Here is a 17,532-nt window from a genome sequence, read left to right on the forward strand (position 1 = left end):
ATCCGTCCCTGGGAGTGACACGGCTCAGACAAGGCCCACCTCTGCTTTTGCCTCCCTCAGAGAAGCCCCCCCACCGCCAGTGAACCCTCCTCACAGATTCCCCCCGTAGGACCAACCCCTTCCCGCCAAGAACGAAAGAGTCGAAACTTTCAGGCAGTACTGCCCGTGGTCATTGTCACCCTCATTTCCGTGTGAGCACGTTTCCTGAGAGCAAGCGTTTTCTCCCGGAACCCAGCATCGCGTGTCCGTCAAGCCGCTTGGCTCGGGGTGGGGCCCACTCCAGGGGGTGCTCAGGGACCTCTCCTGGCGCGGCCCAGGGGACCTGGTATGACGCTGCGGTCACTCTGGGTCAGCCGAGTGCAAGCAGCGTCCCACCCGCTGTCCCACCTCTCCAGCCCCACTGGGCCCTTCCTTCCACACGAAACGCCCCTGAGGCGCACTCTGTCCGTGTGCACGCGCACGCGGGGCCCGCCCGGCCGCCAGGGTCTCTGGGGGTCTGTCCCGCGCTGACGAGAAATGTCTCTTTTGCAGATATTGATGAATGTGTAAACAACACTATTTGTGACAGGCACGGCTTTTGTGACAATACAGCCGGCTCCTTCCGCTGCCTCTGTTACCAAGGCTTTCAGGCGCCCCCGGAGGGGCAGGGGTGTGTGGGTGAGTGACCTTCCCCTGGCCACCCTGAGCACGGCCAGACGCTTCTCGTCCCGGCCCTCCCGTGGCGAGGGAGGCTCCTGCTCGGGCCGCAGCCCCCCCCCCCAGGAACTGCAGCCCGGTGCGAGGAGCACTGCTGTGGAGAGCCTCAGCACGCGGGCGGCTGCAGCCCCTCCTGCCCAGGAAACGTCTGGTAAAGCGTGTGGTAGAGCGTTCTGTCTCCACCGCACTCGCCCTGGCGGGGGCAGCGGAGCGGGGGCGGACGCCATTGGGGCACTGCAGGACCCCCAGGGATCCGCCCCGGGAGACGGCCCGGCCACGGGTGGAGCCTTTCCATCCCGTGTCCAGCCCACCCGAGAGGGGGAAACTCAGGCCCCTCCGGGAGACACGTCTGCCACCCGGGCAGTGGGGTGGACACCAGACCCTCCGAGAGGCCCGAGTCGCTCTGGGCCCTCGGGACAGCTGGCGCTGGGGGGGGCCGGCAGGAACGGTCCCAACCCACCGGCCCAGGACAGAAAACGCCCCACGGGGCCACACATAACCCCGACCCGGGCCACAGTGTAGCCCAGACCTTCCTCGGGGTCTCTCCCAGCCCGGCCTGGGTCTCACAGCGACACAGAAAGGCCTTCAGAAGGGTCAGGGAGTCACAGGCTGCTGCTGGGGGCAGGAGGTGCTGGACGCGGGACCCCCCGCCCTTCTTGCCCGCCCTGCCCCTTCCCGCCCAGCACCGCATCAAGCCTCCTGGTTGGTTGCTTGCCCGCAGGACTGTGCAGCTGTGTGGCTCGCGTCGGCCCCCCGTGCTGACACCCCCTCCTTCTCCGTCCCCCGCTTGTCTTCATGGTGGCACAAGGCAGGTGCCAGCTCAGCCACGTCCCCACCTGGCTCCCTTGCTCACTCGCAGGTGACGGGCCCTTCTGCCGCTTCCTGAGCGGAAACCTCTGGGCGTGCCTACAACTGCTGGGGACAGCTTCGGGGTGTGCTCGCTCCCGCCTCGGCAGGAACGCCAGGGAACGGGGGTTCCGACTCTCCTCCCCGCTCTCTTAAACACACACACACACACACACACACACACACACACACACACACACACACACACACACACCATGGGAAGACCAAATTCCAAACAGCTCGTTTTGTGGTAGACATTCAGACTTGTGTATACACACGTAAAATCCTGAAGTTTGCTTCATACACACACTCACAGATACACAGAAACACACACACACACACACACACACACACACTCAATGGAAAGACCAAATTTCAAATAGTTAGTTTTAAAGTAGACAACTCAAACTCGTGTACACACACACATAAAATCCTGAAGTTTGCTTCATATACACACTCACAGATACACAGAGACATAACACACACGCACACACACACACACACACACACCATGGGAAGACCAAATTCTAAACAGCTCGTTTTGTGGTAGACATTCAGACTTGTGTATACACACGTAAAATCCTGAAGTTTGCTTCATACACACACTCACAGATACACAGAAACACACACACACACACACACACACACACACTCTCTCTCTCTCTCTCTCTCAATGGAAAGACCAAATTTCAAGTAGTTAGTTTTAAAGTAGACACCTCAAACTCGTGTACACACACACATAAAATCCTGAAGTTTGCTTCATATACACACGCACAGAGACATACACACACACACACACACACACACACTTAATGGAAAGGCCAAATTTCAAGTAGCTAGTTTTGAAGTAGACAATTCAGACTCATGTACGCACACACAAAAAATCCTGCCGTTTGCTTTATACATGCCCACGCGCGCGCGCACACACACACACGCACATGCGCGCAACCCTGCAGCTTTATTCGCCCACTCGCGGCCTCGTGTCTGCTGTGCCGCGGGACTTGGACCTGTCCGCTCTCGAGCTCTGAGTGCCGGTGCCCGCACGGCGCCCCTCGGAGTCGCCTGCCGGGCTGGGGGCACCCGGCACCCACAGACACGCCTGGCCGTGCCACGCTGCCCGAGGCCCTGTGGGGAGCAGGGCTTCGCGCTGAGCCGTCACTGCGTCACCACGGTGCTGCCCCGGGCCCCTCGCTTCCCTCTCTCCAGTATTAACGAGCACCGAGCACCGAGCACCGTCCCGAGCACTGGCCGCCCTCACTGTCCGCTGGGTCCTGCCGGCTGAGTGGGCGCCGAGAGCTGCCTCCGCTGCCCGGGCTCTTGTCCCGGACCCCCACACGGCTCGTGCCCACCCGCCCTAACCCGCCGCCACGCCTCACCGCCTGCTCCCGCGTGCCGTGGGCTGTCTGTGGCCTCCGGCTCCTCCCCTGCCACCGGCAGGCGCGCCAAGGCGGGAGGGGCTGCCGGGCGCAGCGCTGTCTCCCGGCCCGGCCGCCGGGTGGGCGTCTGGCGGAAGGGGTGTGGCGTGGAGGGAGACGCCACGGCCCGGGAAGGGGCGAGTTCCCGCGGGCACAGGTCAGAGCTCGGCCGAGACGAACCGGCACCGGTGTCGCCGGCCGCCTTTCCTGGTGGACGCGAGGCCCGTTCTCTGCCTCCCCTTACCCGCGAGACCCCGCTCGGTGGGTTCCTGCCCACCCAAGTCCCGAGCGCAGTGGGACCCACGGGGGCTCTCACCCCAAGACGCCAAAATTGACTTTGCCCAATGAACTGGGGCCGTCAGGTGGGACGGGGCACCCCGCCCACACCGCCAGCTCACACCTACCCCCCACCCCGGAGTGTGCAGAAGGCGAGGGTGCACGCGTGCAGGGACGCACGGGGGCAGGAACGGCGCCCGGCGTGCCCCGGGAAGCCGGCCCCTCGCACGAAGGCCGACCCCTGGCCGAGTGCCGGCTGAGGCCCCGTCCCCGAACACGGAGCCCTCCAGAGGGGCCCCCGCGCAGGAGAGGCCCGGGTGGGCACTCCCAGTTCCGGCGGCTTCGGGACGGTCTGGCGAGAGCTCCGAGCCCCCCCGGCCGCTTTAGGGTCCTCCCCCAGCTCCAGCTGCTGCTGCCCAGACTCCCGGGGTCACCTGCAGGACATTGGTACAGCTAGAGATACAGAACTCTCTTCACACGTTTACCTTTTTTCCCCCTTTTAGAATAAATGTTGGGACTCCTCCAGATTTTTATGATGGTGGCAGCCAGAAAGACCAAACGCACTTATCAGAAGGGACCCGGGAGGCCCATGTCCCCTTCCAGGGCTTCCTCAGACACGGAGGGGAAACGTCTGTGGTCACGGAGGGCGGGGTGTGTGGGGGGCTGGGGGTCCCTTCATCAAAGTGCAGCCTGGCCTGCAGCGCCCGGTGGAGGGGCCAGGCCCCCCGGCCACAGGCAGAGCCGTGGGCGCCCGCTGACGTCCCCGCGTCCCCTCGCAGATGTGAACGAGTGCGAGCTGCTGAGCGGCGTGTGTGGCGAGGCCACCTGCGAGAACGTGGAGGGCTCCTTCCTGTGCGTGTGCCCCCACGAGCAGCAGGAGTACAGCCCGATGACCGGACAGTGCCGCCCGCCTGTGCCCGAAGGTAGGTCTCGCCCGTGGGGTGTCCTGCATCAAAGGTCTGCTTTCACTCTCCTGGGACGCTCTGCTTGCTCTGTCGTACAGGATCTAGGGGAGCAGCGGGGCTTCTTTTGTTTTGGGGGGGTGATTTTTCTCGGGGGGAGCCGGGGGGGTTGTTCTGTTGGTTGGTCTGGAGGCCACACCTGGTGATGCTCAGGGCTTCCTCAGCTCAGCACTCGGGAATCACTGCTGGCAGCTCAGGGGACCATTCGGGATGCCGGGTTTCGAACCCGGGGCAGCTGCATGCAAGCCCAGTGCCCTGCCCGCTGTCCTCTGGCCCCGAGCCCACGGGCTCTCTGGTTTCTGAGGGGAGAGTTGCTGGTGCCAACCAAAGGGCAGCTCCCAGTTCCCGACGCTGCCTTGGGAACAACGCCGACCTTGGCCCTGCAGTTCCCACGAGAGCGGCAGCGAGCAGGTTTCCAGGTGCAGTTCCCGTGCAGCCTCACCCCGCCCCTGGCACCTCTCCGCCCCCGAGCACTGCAGGGTATGGCCTGGCACGCCAGGGTCCCGGGCCACAGCTTCCTCGGGCCCTTGAATTCTACTCTCTAGCCCAGTGGCTGGGCGACACTGAACTTCAACATTACTGGGCGCCAGTAACGTCTCCATTTGTCCCAGCCCTGAGATTTTAGCAGCCTCTCCTTACTCGTCTTTCCCAATGATCGGAGGCTCTTTTCAGGGTCAGGGGAATGAGACCTGTTACTGTTACTGTATTTGGCATGTCGAATACGCCACGGGGAGCTTGCCAGGCTCTTCTCACTGAACTTCAGTGGGGGAAAAAAAGTGAAAGAACTGGTCACAGTATTTAGAAAGTGAAGACAACGCTCCCCGCCATGAAGCAATGGTTCAACACCCCACTCCAGGGAAGGCCTGGGGCTGTGTGTATGAGCCTCTTTATCCTCTTGATACTGGAAGAAAAAGACGACCCCCCCTCCGCCCCCGTACACTGGACATCTCTTCGGGGTCCTGGTTATCCAGATACACAAACTAGGGATGTCTTAAAGCACTGCAGCGGGGAGCTGCACCCCCAGCTCCATCTTTGGACCGTCAGGCACCCCCACCTCTACGCAGTGAACAGTCCACACCACTGGATCAAGTGTGGCTGGGGAGACCCCCGGGGCCCCCGGGCACTACCGGGATGTGACTCAAGTGTCCGGCGTGCACAAGACCTAGGCCCCAGCGTCCGCCCCATGTCCGACACAAACGCTGGCTGTGGCCCCAGAGAGAAGTGTAGCACTGTAGCACTGTCCCGTTGTTCATTGATTTGCTGGAGTGGGCACCAGGAACGCCTCCATTGTGAGACTTGTGACTGTTTCTGGCATACACCACGGGTAGCTTGCCAGGCTCTGCCATGCGGGCAGGATACTCTTGGTAGCTTGCTGAGCTCTCCAAGAGGGATGAAGGAATCGAACCCAGATTGGCAGCGTGCAAGGCGAACGCCCTACCTGCTGCGCTATCGCTCTCGGCCTAGAGAGAAATAAATGCACAAATTTGTTGCCTGTACCCAGGTATTAAGTCAAACTTGTAATACAAATACAAATCGAAATACGAATGGAAAGAGCTTGCCTGAGGCGAAGTCTTCGCTTCTTCATGGCTGACCTTCGCCGTAGAGCCCCAGAGGCAGAGAACACGGGCTCGCAAGCCGTGGGGTGGATGGCCTGAGGTTCCCTTGCCCCGGGACCCTCCCCCAGCTACCGCGACCTCAGACACAGATTCCTGAAGAAGTCCAGGCCGGATTTCCCCGTGGAAGATGGCCTGGGACTTCCGCTGTTGAAAGCCGGGGGCTAGGGGAGTCGTGGGCTCCCCGGACCGGCCGTTGTGGGCTCTTCCTGCCAAGGAGACCCCGCCCCCTTCCGACAGACGGCCTGGCGCACCCCCCTTTCTGCTGCATTGACGGGAGAACAGCAGTGATGCACACGGCCCCTGCGTGAACTGGGAGAGGGTGGCGAGGGCCGGGCCCTGGAGCCCCGGAATTTCCTCCCAGGGGACCCGGGGACGGCCCTGGAATTGGGTTTCAGCGCTCAGTGTGAACCTTAGCCCGAAGCCCCTGTTTACCATTATTTTTTTTTTATTTTTTTTTTTTGCTTTTTGGGTCACACCCGGCGATGCACAGGGGTTACTCCTGGCTCTGCACTCAGGAATCACGCCTGGTAGTGCTCGGGGACCCTATGGGATGCTGGGAATCGAACCCGTGTCGGTTGCGTGCAAGGCAAATGCTGCCCTACCCGCTGTGCTGTGCTCCAGCCTCCTGTGTTTACTTTTGACCTGTGAGCTGCCTTTCTGGGGGGTGCCCTGACATGTGTCAGTCCATGTTGTGATACACACTGGGACTCACAAGGAAACAGACAACTGCAGGGGCCCCTCTTGGGTGCACACTGTGACCTCGAGCAGCTGGTCTCAGTTGTACGGCTGCCCTGGTTGATCTCGGCCTTTCCTACCGGCTTCTGCGGGCGCAGACGGTTGGGAGCAGTACCCGGACCGTGGACCCACGGATGGCGGGGACGGGCCGTGAAGTGACTCTCTGTGAGGCCCGGGATGGGTTTGGTAGCGATCAGAACTGTTAGCACACAGAGTGAGGGACAAATTAGAGAATCAGCAAGAGTCCGGAGTGCGAGGTCTCTTTCACACGGATCCTCTCTCTCCTGAGAGGGATCCACACATCAAGAGTTTATATGTGGGATGGAAAGATGTCACCGGGGTGAGGCACCGGCCCTGCGTGCAGCCGCCCCAGTTTGATCCCCCACACTGCCTGTGGCCCAGCGAGCACTGCCAGAGGACAGAGCCAGGAATAGCCCAAGTTCCTTCCTCGTTGACTGTGGCCCCAAACTCCTCTCCTCCTTAAAAAAAAAAAAAAAAAAAGCTTTTTGTTTGCTGCTTTTCTTGGTTTTAATGCCATCGGCAGGAAGAAAGGGCAATAAAACATCATAAACATACACTGCAAAAACACATTTGCTGTGCATTCATAGAGTTCCCCAGCCAGCCTGACCGGGCCAAAGTAAATAGGTCGAGAACTGTTGTGGAAAGGATCCATTATACTTCCCCACTCGTGTGATTATCTGCCAGTTTGGAGAGGGAAAGCAGAGATCCACTTCAAAGTCTTACCCTCATCGGCAAATGCTTTCCCCTGGCCCCCGAGTTCTCTTGGGAAGATCTGGAAAGAGAGAATCTAACGAAAATGGTCTCTCAGGGTCCGTCCAAACAGTTGGGACGGCCAGTCTCGGCTGCTTACTTGAGAATTGTGTAAATTAAAACTAACCATCACAACTTACACTCCGCAGCCTCCGTAGGGATGTGGTTGCTTTCTGAGACGCCTCACAAAATGCTGATTTAAAAAAAAAAATAATAAGCATAAGCCTAATCACTGACTTCGCAGCCAATAAGACTAAATGATTTCATCATTGGTTTTTATGAAAAACACCGTGATTTCCAAAGTTGTTCAAGATACAGTGGTTTCAAGCATTTCGTGTCCCAACACCTGCCAGGGGGACCTTCCCTCCACAGATTTTGTCCCCAGTTTCCCTCCCAACGCAACCTGCCCCCTTTGGCACATAACAAGTTTGCTTTTTATTGCTTATTTCAACAAAGCTTTAAGAACTGGCAAATAGAGTGATCAGGAAAGAAGTCACTAAGGAGGGGCTGGAGCAATAGCACAGCGGGCAGGGCATTTGCCTTGCACGGAGTCAACCCGGGTTCAATTCCCAGCATCCCATGTGGTCCCCTGAGCACCGCCAGGAGTAATTCCTGAGTGCAGAGCCAGGAGTAACCCCTGAGCATCACCGGGTGTGACCTGAAAAGCAAAAAAAAAAAAAAAAAAAGAAGTCACTAAGGAGCAACTAGTGACTCCTGTCTGATTTTGACCTATGCGAATAAGAAAATCAAGAACGGTTGGTTTTGGCGTGCTGTCTGTGAGTGGATCCTGCCATTCTCCTTCCGCCGTCCTTGTTTCGCTTTGTCTTGGCACGGAGGGTCGCCCCGGTCTTCTGGAAGGTTTTGCGCTCCACACATTGGGCCAAGGCTTAGAAATCGGCCCTGAAACCTCATCCTGAGTCTCATTGCCCTCACCTCTTCATTCACTCTGGAGACTCGGCCAGTCTTCCTGGCGAGAGTTTCAGCAATGAGGCCTTTCACCAACGCCCGGTTCCCGCTGCAGCCTCCTGGCTTCCCCCTCCTGCCTTTCTCCGCTGAGAAAGGACTGGGGCCCCGCTTGACTCAGCTTACCTGCGCGTTAAATGGCCACGTGGCCGCAGGGCTCCCTTACCAGTGGGGAAAGTGTGCGTTGATTTTCATCAGTGTTAGAGCTATGAAGCGACCCCTGGGTTTGGCAGGAGCAACACAGACACACATACACACATACACATAGGCACTCACATAGAGACACAAACACGCAGACACACACACATGCACATAGACACACACAGACACACACACAGAGATACACACAGAGACACACACATGCAGATACACCCATACACAGAGATGCATACACACACACATATGCACATAGACACACAGAGACACACACACAGAGATACACAGAGACACACACATGCAGATACACCCATACACAGAGATGCATACACACACACAGACACACACACAGACACACAGACACACACACACCCTGCGCAGATGCAGAGATTCTACTCACGGCCACTTCTGCCACCTTCAGCCCATTGGTTAGTGCACAGGAAGTGATTCCGACAGAGTCCCGCTGTCCTGTCGCATGAGAAATCCACCCAGACTCGGGATTCGTGCCCTGTGTTGGCTTGGCTTCGTCTGGGGGCCACACCCGCGGGGCCCAGGGCCTCCTCCTGGCGCTGCCCCCAGGGACCCGTCCTGGCTGGGTGTGGGGGACCGTACCGGGGGCCAGGGACCGAACCCAGGGGGATGCTCGCAAGGCCAGCGTCCTCCCCGTCCCCGCCCCGTCGTCCCTGGACACGAGAGCGAGTGGGCAGTAGCTGTGCCCGTTGCTGTCCGGGCCTCGGCCTCAGGTGCGTCCCTTCCCGGACCCCCCCCCCCGCCCAGGCGTGGACCAGCCCCGGGAGGAGAAGAAGGAGTGCTACTACAACCTGAACGATGCCAGCCTCTGCGACAACGTGCTGGCCCCTAACGTCACCAAGCAGGAGTGCTGCTGCACCTCGGGCGCCGGCTGGGGCGACAACTGCGAGATCTTCCCCTGCCCCGTGGTGGGCACAGGTAAGGGGCCGCGCCCGGGGCCGCCCGAGGGAGGGCTCCGCCGGGACCCCGCCCACAGCAGCGGGGGCAGCCGGAGCTGGGCTTAGGGGGCCTGTCGCCCTCAGCCCCGCTGGGTGGGACGCTGCTGTGGTTGTTGTGTGGTTGTGTGGTTGTGTGTTGTGTGGTTGAACAGCCGCACCAGCGGCTCTGGCAGAAAACAATTCGGTTTGGGTCTTTTTTGGTTGGGTGGGTGTTTTTGGTTTTTTGGTTTCGTTTTGGTGTGGGGGCCACACCCAGGGTGCTCAAGAGTTCCTCCTGGCTCTGCACTCGGGAGCACTCCTGGCGGGCACACGAGGCCACACGGGTGCCGGGGATCAACTCAGGTCAAGGCTAACAATCCCTTGTATTGCTGCTCTGGCCTTCAGGTAATTCTGTTTTAATCCTTTTTTTTTTTTTTTTTTTTTAGTTAAAACCAGTCTTTGTGTGTGTGTGTGTGTGTGTGCTAGTAATACATTGCTAGAACTAGAGCTGAAGGATGTATGTTTATGCATCTGTGTGTATGTGTGTGTCTGTGTGTATGTGTTTGTGTCTGCGTGTGTGTCTGTGTGTGCCTGTGTATGTGTGTCTGCGTACATCTGTGTGTATGTGTCTGTGTGTATGTATCTTTTGTGTATGCCTGTGTGACTGTGTGTCTGTGTGTGCGTCTGTGTGTGTCTGCGCATCTGTGTCTGTGTATCTGTGTATCTGTGTGTATGTCCGCATTTGTGTATGTGTGTGTGTCTGCGTCTGTGTGTATTGGTGTGTCTGCATGTGTTTGTGTGTGTGTGCCTTGGTGTATCTGTGTGTGTCTGCATCTGTATGTTTGTGTGTGTCTGCATCATGTGTATGTGTGTGTCTGTATGTTTCTGTGTCTGTATGCATCTGTGTGTATGTTTTTCTGCATGTGTCTGTGTGTGTCTGTATGTCTGTGTGTCTGTATGTCTGTGTGTCTGTGTGTCTGAGTGTGTGTATGACTATGTGTGTGTGCGCGTCTGTTTTGTGTCAGGATTGAATCGGAGCTCACACCCGTGGGGGCTCCATCTCCCTCTCGGCTGCCTCTCCGGCCCTCGCTCGTATTCTAACTAAACCCTTAAGGGGCAGAAGTCCGTGAGCTGAGACTCTCGAGTCAGTGAGGCCGGGGCATTGGCTCTGCTCCAGGCGCTGCCTGTCCTCTCGCCGGAGCCCGGGCCCCTCGTTCCCGGGGCCACGGCCTTGAGGAAGCTCAGCTGAGCTCAGACTCCGCCAGGAATTGTCAGTCTTTCAACTGTCTCTTCCCGTTGTCCCCCCGGCCAGTGGAGTTCTCCGAGATGTGTCCCAGAGGGAAAGGCTTCGTTCCTTCCGGAGACTCTGTGTACGACATCGGGGGCGAGAGCTACAAAGGTGAGAGTCTCGCCCGCTGGGGCCACACACTGGGGCGGGGGTGGGGGCCGATGAGCTGCAGACTGATGCCCGCGCCCCGACCCTTCCGGGAAGGGCCCCAGGAGCCCTGGTCCTGGCCTGGAAACCCGGCCCGTCAGCTGGGGTGGCCGTCGGCGGTCACCTTCTCTGTCCCTCAGCCGGGAGTGAAGGCGAGACCCCACACACCAGCATGCGCCACGCAGAATCCTGCCTTTCACCCGCACTTCACACACGCCGGCCGATTCCAGAAGGTTCCTAGGAGCCCGTCACAGCCCACAGAGCCGGGATTCTGGCGTTTTTAAGTTAACTGCTCCAACTCTAGCTGGGCATCTGCTGCTGTTTTGTTTGTTTAGTTTGGGGAGGTGAGACACCAGCAGTGCTCAAGACTTATTCTTATATACGTGTGTGTGTGTGTGTGTGTGTGTGTGTGTGTGTGTGTGTGTGTGTGTGTGTTGAATCACTGTGGGGGATACAGTTACAAAGCTGATCCTGATCGGGTTTTAGTCATACAGTGTCCCAACCCCCATCCCTCCACCAGTGAACATTTCCCACCACCAATGTCCGCAGTTCTGTCTTGCCAGCCCACCCCCAGCCTGTCACTGTCACCTTCCCTCTCTCTCTCTCTCTCTCTCTCTCTCTCTCTCTCTCTCTCTCTCTCTCTCTCTCTCCCTCTCCCCTTCCCTCCCCCTGTCCCCCTCCCGCCCTCCTTTTGGGCATTATGATGTCCAGCGCAGATACTGAGAGTTTACCGTGTTTGTTCCTTTACCTGCTTTCATTCAGCACGCAGTCCCTCTCCCGAGTGATCATTTCCAGCTACCTTTGTCACAGTGGTCCCTTCTCTGCCCCACTGCCCTCTCCCCCAGCACTTGACGCAGGCTTCCAACCATGGACGAATCCTGCTGGCCCTTGTCTCTACTGTCCTTGGATATTGGTCTCATATTAAGCCTTTTTTATACCCGACCAACGCGTGCAGTCCTTCTGGGTCTGTCCCTCTCCTTCCGACTCACTTCACTGGGCATGGCCCTCTCCATGTCCATCCATCTGTAAGTGAAAATTCCGTGACTCGATCAAGACTTACTTTTGTCGAGAGACTCAGGGATCACTCTTGGCAGGGCCGGGGTACCACATGGGATATGGGATGCCAGGGATTGAACCTGCCAGGGCTGGCCGCGTGCCAGGCAGAGGCCCTCCCTGCTGTGCTGTCACTCACGTTCTGATTGTGGGGTCTTTTACTGAGGGATATATCCATAGCAAAGGCTGGAAATGGAGAAAGGAGAATTGTATGGATTCTATGAAGTGTGGGGGTCTTTGATCATAAAATAAATATGCAGCTTTTTGTCTGGGTGGCATTCAAACCACTTGTCTGAATTGGTCTCATGCGCCACTCAATTTTGATATTTCTGTGATAGCAATACTAACACCCTTTATTTAGGAAATGGATTAATTACATTTCCTATTAAGTCTGATATTGAAAACTGCTCAGAGGCTGAAAAACAGGCTGAGGCCATTTTATTGTCCTTTCATTTTTGTAAAACTGCTGCTTTGATAATTTGGTATAATTCAGGAGCTGGACAATGTGAAGGTTTTGTGATGTGCTATAGTATTTTCAGTTTAGAGGTATACTAGATCTTATTGCAGCGGGTATAAAAATATTAGGTCATATTGAACGGAGCTCAGATTTCACCTTAAAATTCTCCCCTTTTCTTACTGGAGCGATAGCACAGGGGACTGGAGAGGTAGCACAGCGGGTAGGGCGTTTGCCTTGCACATGGCTGACCCACGTTCAATTCCTCGTCCCTCTCAGAGAGCCCCAAAAGCTACCGAGAGTATCCCGCCCACACAGCAGAGCCTGGCAAGCTCCCCGTGGAGTATTTGATATGCCAAAAACAGTAACAACAAGCCTCACAATGGAGACGTTACTGGTGCCTGCTCAAGCAAATCGATGAACAACGGGACGACAGTGCTACTTATTTAATTTATTATTTGGCTTTTGGGGTCACACCTGGTGATGCTCAGGGGTCACTCCTGGCTCTGCACTCAGGAATTATTCCTGTAGGTGCTGGGGGGACCGTATGGGATGCCAAGCATCGAACCTGGGCCGGCTCTGTGCGAGGCAAACACCCTACCTGCTGTACTTTTGTCCCGGCCCCTTCATCATCCCCTTTTCCATAAGAATTATTCCGTTTCCCTCGGCCAGCAGGGCCATGCAGGGGTGGGGGGTGAGCCTGGGGCCTTGGAGCAACCCTCCTCGGGGCGCGTCAGTCAGTGGGGCGCTCTAAAGTGGCAGCGCGGTGGCCTGACGCAGCAGGCGGACGCTCTTTGCAGTCTGCTGGGTCCTCTCCGGGGCTCTGCCCGCCTCAGGCCGTCCCGTAAGGCCGTCGCCTCGTCCCCGCTTCAACCCACCGTGGAGACGCCGCGCTCTCGGGGTTCCGCACAGCTCAGCCCCGAGCCCCTCGGGTACCGGCCGTGGTCTCTGAGGAGGCCCCGAGTCCCTCGGGCACTGACCATGGTCTCTGAGGAGGCCAGGAGTCCCTCGGGCACTGGCCGTGGTCTCTGAGGAGGCCAGGAGTCCCTCGGGCACTGGCCGTGGTCTCTGAGGAGGCCCCGAGCCCCTCGGGCACTGGCCGTGGTCTCTGAGGAGAGGCCCCGAGCCCCCCGGGCACCGGCCGTGGTCTCTGAGGAGGCCAGGAGTCCCTCGGGCACCGGCCGTGGTCTCTGAGGAGGCCCCGAGCCCCCCGGGCACCGGCCGTGGTCTCCGAGGACGCGTGCCGTGGCCGCGCCAGGCTCTCTCTCAGCTCTCTCTCGGTTGCATCTGGTTCATAGGCCATGGCAGACGCTTCCAGAAAGGGCTGCTTCTCACAGGTGTGTGCTCTCGAGCCTACGAAATCCATACGGTGTTTCAGCGAATACAAAGAAGCTTTTCAGAGCAGCTCCCCTTGGCCCCACAAACGTACCCCCGAAGGAGGCTCTGGGCGTTTGCGCCCCTGACAGCCCACCCTCAGAGGCGACTGCTGCTGTGTCTTTAAGTCTCCGGGGTGCACAGGTGCAAATTGATTCCATGGCCTTGGAGTATTGCTCTTTATTATGTTTTAGGCATTGTCCAGTTATTTAGCCCTACTTTTCTCGGGGAGGGTCACACCCGGCGATGCACGGGGGTTACTCCTGGTTTTGCACTCAGAAATCACTCCTGGCGGTGCTCAGGGGACCATATGGGATGCTGGGAATCGAACCCGGGTCGACCACGTGCAAGGCAAACGCCCTACCCACGGTGCTATTGCTCCAGTCCCTGTTCAGCTCCATTAACTCATTCCTTGGATGGTCTTGGCTGTGTTTCCAAAGACCAAGAATATATAATGATTTTAATTGAAGGCAATTTTTTTTCTGTCTCTGACGATAGCATCGAACAGAAATATATGTCAACTAGATAGTACGTTTTCTTATAATTATTCAGGGACTCGCTCCGGACGCAAACCGAGTGCTGAAAGGAGGGAAAGTGATATGCATGATACCCTTTCAGTCACAGTATTGCAACCACAGTGCCTAAAAGTGAGAGAGAGAGAGAGAGAGAGAGACAGAGAAGGAGAGAGAGAGAGAGAGAGAGGAAAAATGTCTGCCATAGAGTCAGGCTGTACGGCAGGGTGGGGAGGCAGAGAGAGAGAGAAGGAGAGAGAGAGAGGGAGGGAGGGAGAGAGAGACAGAGAAGAGTCAGGCCGTAGGGCGGGGTGGGGGAGGCAGAGAGAGAGAGAGAGAAGGAGAGAGAGAGAGGGAGGGAGGGAGAGAGAAAGGGAGGGAGGGAGAGAGAGAGAGGGAGGGAGGGAGAGAGAGAGAGAGGGAGGGAGGGAGGGAGAGAGACAGAGACAGAGACAGAGACAGAGAAGAAAAGTGCGGTAGAGCCAGGCCGTAGGGCGGGGTGGGGGAGGAGGCCGGAGGGACGCTGGGGAGGCGGCTGGCGGGAGGGATGTGCTTGGTGACGAGACAGGTCTTGGGACATCGTATGACTGAGACTCGGTCACGGGCCACTTTGTGTCTCTACATCTCATGGTGGTTCATTTCTCTTTTTTGAAGGGAAAGAAACGCGGCGAGCTCTATTTTTTTTTCAAAGCCAACTTCTTTTTTCTGCTTCTCCGTTTTCCCCACAGACGCAAACGAATGCCTCCTCTTCGGACAGGAGATCTGTAAAAACGGCTTCTGCCTGAACACGCAGCCGGGCTACGAGTGCTACTGCAAGCAGGGGACCTACTATGACCCGGTGCAGCTGCAGTGCTTCGGTAGGTGTGACCTGGGGTGCCCCGAGCGTGTGGAGGCAGAATGGGCGTGCTCGGAGAGAGCCCGTTTCCTTGACCCTGAATCATGGTGCTGAAAATACCTAGGCACGCTCTATGCATCTTCTCAAGTGATATTTTCAAAGCTGGGGCCAGAGCCATAGTCCAGCAGGGTAGGGCCTTTGTCTTGCACACGGCCGACCCGGGTTCGATCCCCGCCAACCCACAGGGTCCCTGAAGCACCACCAGGAGTAATTCCTGAGTGCCGAGCCAGGAGTAACCCCTAAGCATTGCCGGGCGTGACTCAAAAAGAAAAAGAAAAGAAAAAAGATTTTCAAAACTGATTTAGAAGGAGGGGGAAAAAAAAACAAACAAACCCAGCCAACTCCATCCTACCGCTGGAAGAGGTTTCAGACGAAGGGTTAATGCTCAATGTGGAATTCTCATTTGGGCCCCGGGTGGAACGGGACCATTCGTCCCTTCCAACCCTGCGAGGGAGCATCATCTTCAGATCCCGACCCAGGCTTCTGTGCTTAAGTCGAAAACCATACCCGGCAGACAGAAAACAGAGCCAGAGGGAATCATCTGAACGCGATCCAAAAGCAGCGTCTTATCTGAGCTGGCGGCGTGTCTGCCTGGTAGCTGGCGGCTGTTTTTGCGGCTGTTTTTCCCCGACCGGCGTCCATTCCTCGGGCAGCGAGCGGTCACCAGCCGCCTCTGGCTCCCAGGCTGGGGCCCGGAGTTGCCCACCGTGGGAAGCTGGGGAAGGGTGGGGGCGGCGGGCCGGGGGGCTGGCTGGTTTTGCTTCGCTCACGCTCCGTTTCCTTCAGACATGGACGAGTGTCAGGACCCCAACAGCTGTGTGGACGGCCAGTGTGTCAACACGGACGGCTCTTACAACTGCTTCTGCACCCTCCCCCTGGTGCTGGACGCTTCCGAGAAGAGATGCGTCAGGCCGGCTGAGTCGCAGGGTAGGTGCGGGGGCGCGGCCGACGCTCTTCCAATCCGCCCCCCCCCAACCCACGTTTTCCAGTAGGCCGGACCGTGAGCTGTTGGCGGGACGTTTCACGGAGCCGTTACGCGGGCGCCGTCCAGTATCAGGACACGCCGTTTCCCGTTCTCTGCCCCCCTCGCCCACTGCATCCGCCAGACCCTGGGCTGCCCTTTCCGGTGCACACTCGCTGCCCTATTTCGTTCCAGGAGGTGAAACTGTTTGGCCCTGGAGCTCTCGCCACTGGGGGGCTGTAGTTGGGGGCTCTCTCCCACACCCCCCTGCGCCTGCTGGCTTAAGGAACTGCGGGGTCAGGGTAGCTTGTGGGCGGTGGCCCCAGCCCTCGCCCGGCTTCTTCATCAGTCCTCAGCCCCGAGGCAGGGGAGAGGGACTCGAGTCCTGGGAGGAAAGTCTTGACTTTCTCACGGCTCAGAGGCCAGAACCCGGCCGGCCGACCGGTGGGTGTTTGAGCACCTGGTGGGGGGCCATGGACAGATTCATCCACGTGTCCCAGTGATGTCACAGTCAGAACAAAACCCACACGTGGGTCGGTGCCTCGGTCAGATTCCTTCGGCCGAAGCCCGTTGACGGGAGAGCTTGGGCAGAGACCGTGGGGGGGGGGGTGTCGCGGGGCCAGGGGCTCCCAGGGGTCACTGGGGGTGCACAGAGCCGCAGGGCATCCCATGGGAGACCTCGGGGCCCAGGGCCGGCCTGGCTGAGAGAAGGCGGAGCCGGTGTGAACTCTCAGGCTGGGCTCGGGGCCCCGGACGGTGGTGGCCGCGGAGGGGGGTCCCGGGGTCTCCTCCGCCGAGGGTGGGGGAGAGGAAGAGACGGAGCGGCCGCACCCCTGCCTCCCGCAGAGCAAGTGGAGGACACCGACGTGTACCAGGACCTGTGCTGGGAGCACCTGAGCGAGGAGTTCGTGTGCAGCCAGCCGCTGGTGGGCCGGCAGACCACCTACACCGAGTGCTGCTGCCTCTACGGGGAGGCCTGGGGCATGCAGTGCGCCCTGTGCCCCGCCAAGGACTCAGGTGAGCCCGGCGCTGCCCCTCCCCACACTCCAGGGGTGCGTGTGCCTGTCCTGGGGAGGGGGTCTGTGTGCGTGTGTGTGCGCGCGAGCACATGCACATGCATGCCCTGGGGGGGGTGTGCGTGCCCGTGTGCGTGTGCATACATGCATGCCCTGGTGTGTGTGTGCGCGCACACGTGTGTGCATGCCCTGGGGGGGTGTGCACGCGTGTGTGCATGCCCTGGGGTGTGTGTGTGTGTGTGTGTGTGTACATGATGCATGCCCTGGTGTGTGTATGTGCGCGCGTGTGTGTCCATGCCCTGGGGTGTGTGTGTGCGCGTATGTGTGCCTGCCCTGGGGAGAGAGGGTCTGTGTGCGTGTGTGTGCACGCGCATGCACATGCATGCCCTGGGGTGTGTGTGTGTGTGTGTGTGTGTGTGTGTGTGTGTGTGTGCCCGTGTGTGTGTGCG

General features: G+C 58.5%; 1 protein-coding gene across 1 annotated transcript in view; it reads left to right on the forward strand.

Annotated features, from left to right (window-relative positions):
- The window catches only part of LTBP1 (latent transforming growth factor beta binding protein 1), a 259,047-nt gene that overhangs the window by 231,089 nt on the left and 10,426 nt on the right, over positions 1-17,532 (forward strand). The window contains exons 25-31 of the mRNA XM_055120644.1: positions 532-657; positions 4,013-4,156; positions 9,214-9,384; positions 10,696-10,782; positions 14,940-15,068; positions 15,893-16,033; positions 16,914-17,084. Of these exons, the coding sequence (XP_054976619.1) occupies positions 532-657; positions 4,013-4,156; positions 9,214-9,384; positions 10,696-10,782; positions 14,940-15,068; positions 15,893-16,033; positions 16,914-17,084 (969 nt within the window). The remainder of the gene's footprint in view (positions 1-531; positions 658-4,012; positions 4,157-9,213; positions 9,385-10,695; positions 10,783-14,939; positions 15,069-15,892; positions 16,034-16,913; positions 17,085-17,532) is intronic.

This window comes from Sorex araneus, chromosome X, assembly GCF_027595985.1.
Source record: "Sorex araneus isolate mSorAra2 chromosome X, mSorAra2.pri, whole genome shotgun sequence".
Classification (NCBI taxonomy): domain Eukaryota; kingdom Metazoa; phylum Chordata; class Mammalia; order Eulipotyphla; family Soricidae; genus Sorex; species Sorex araneus.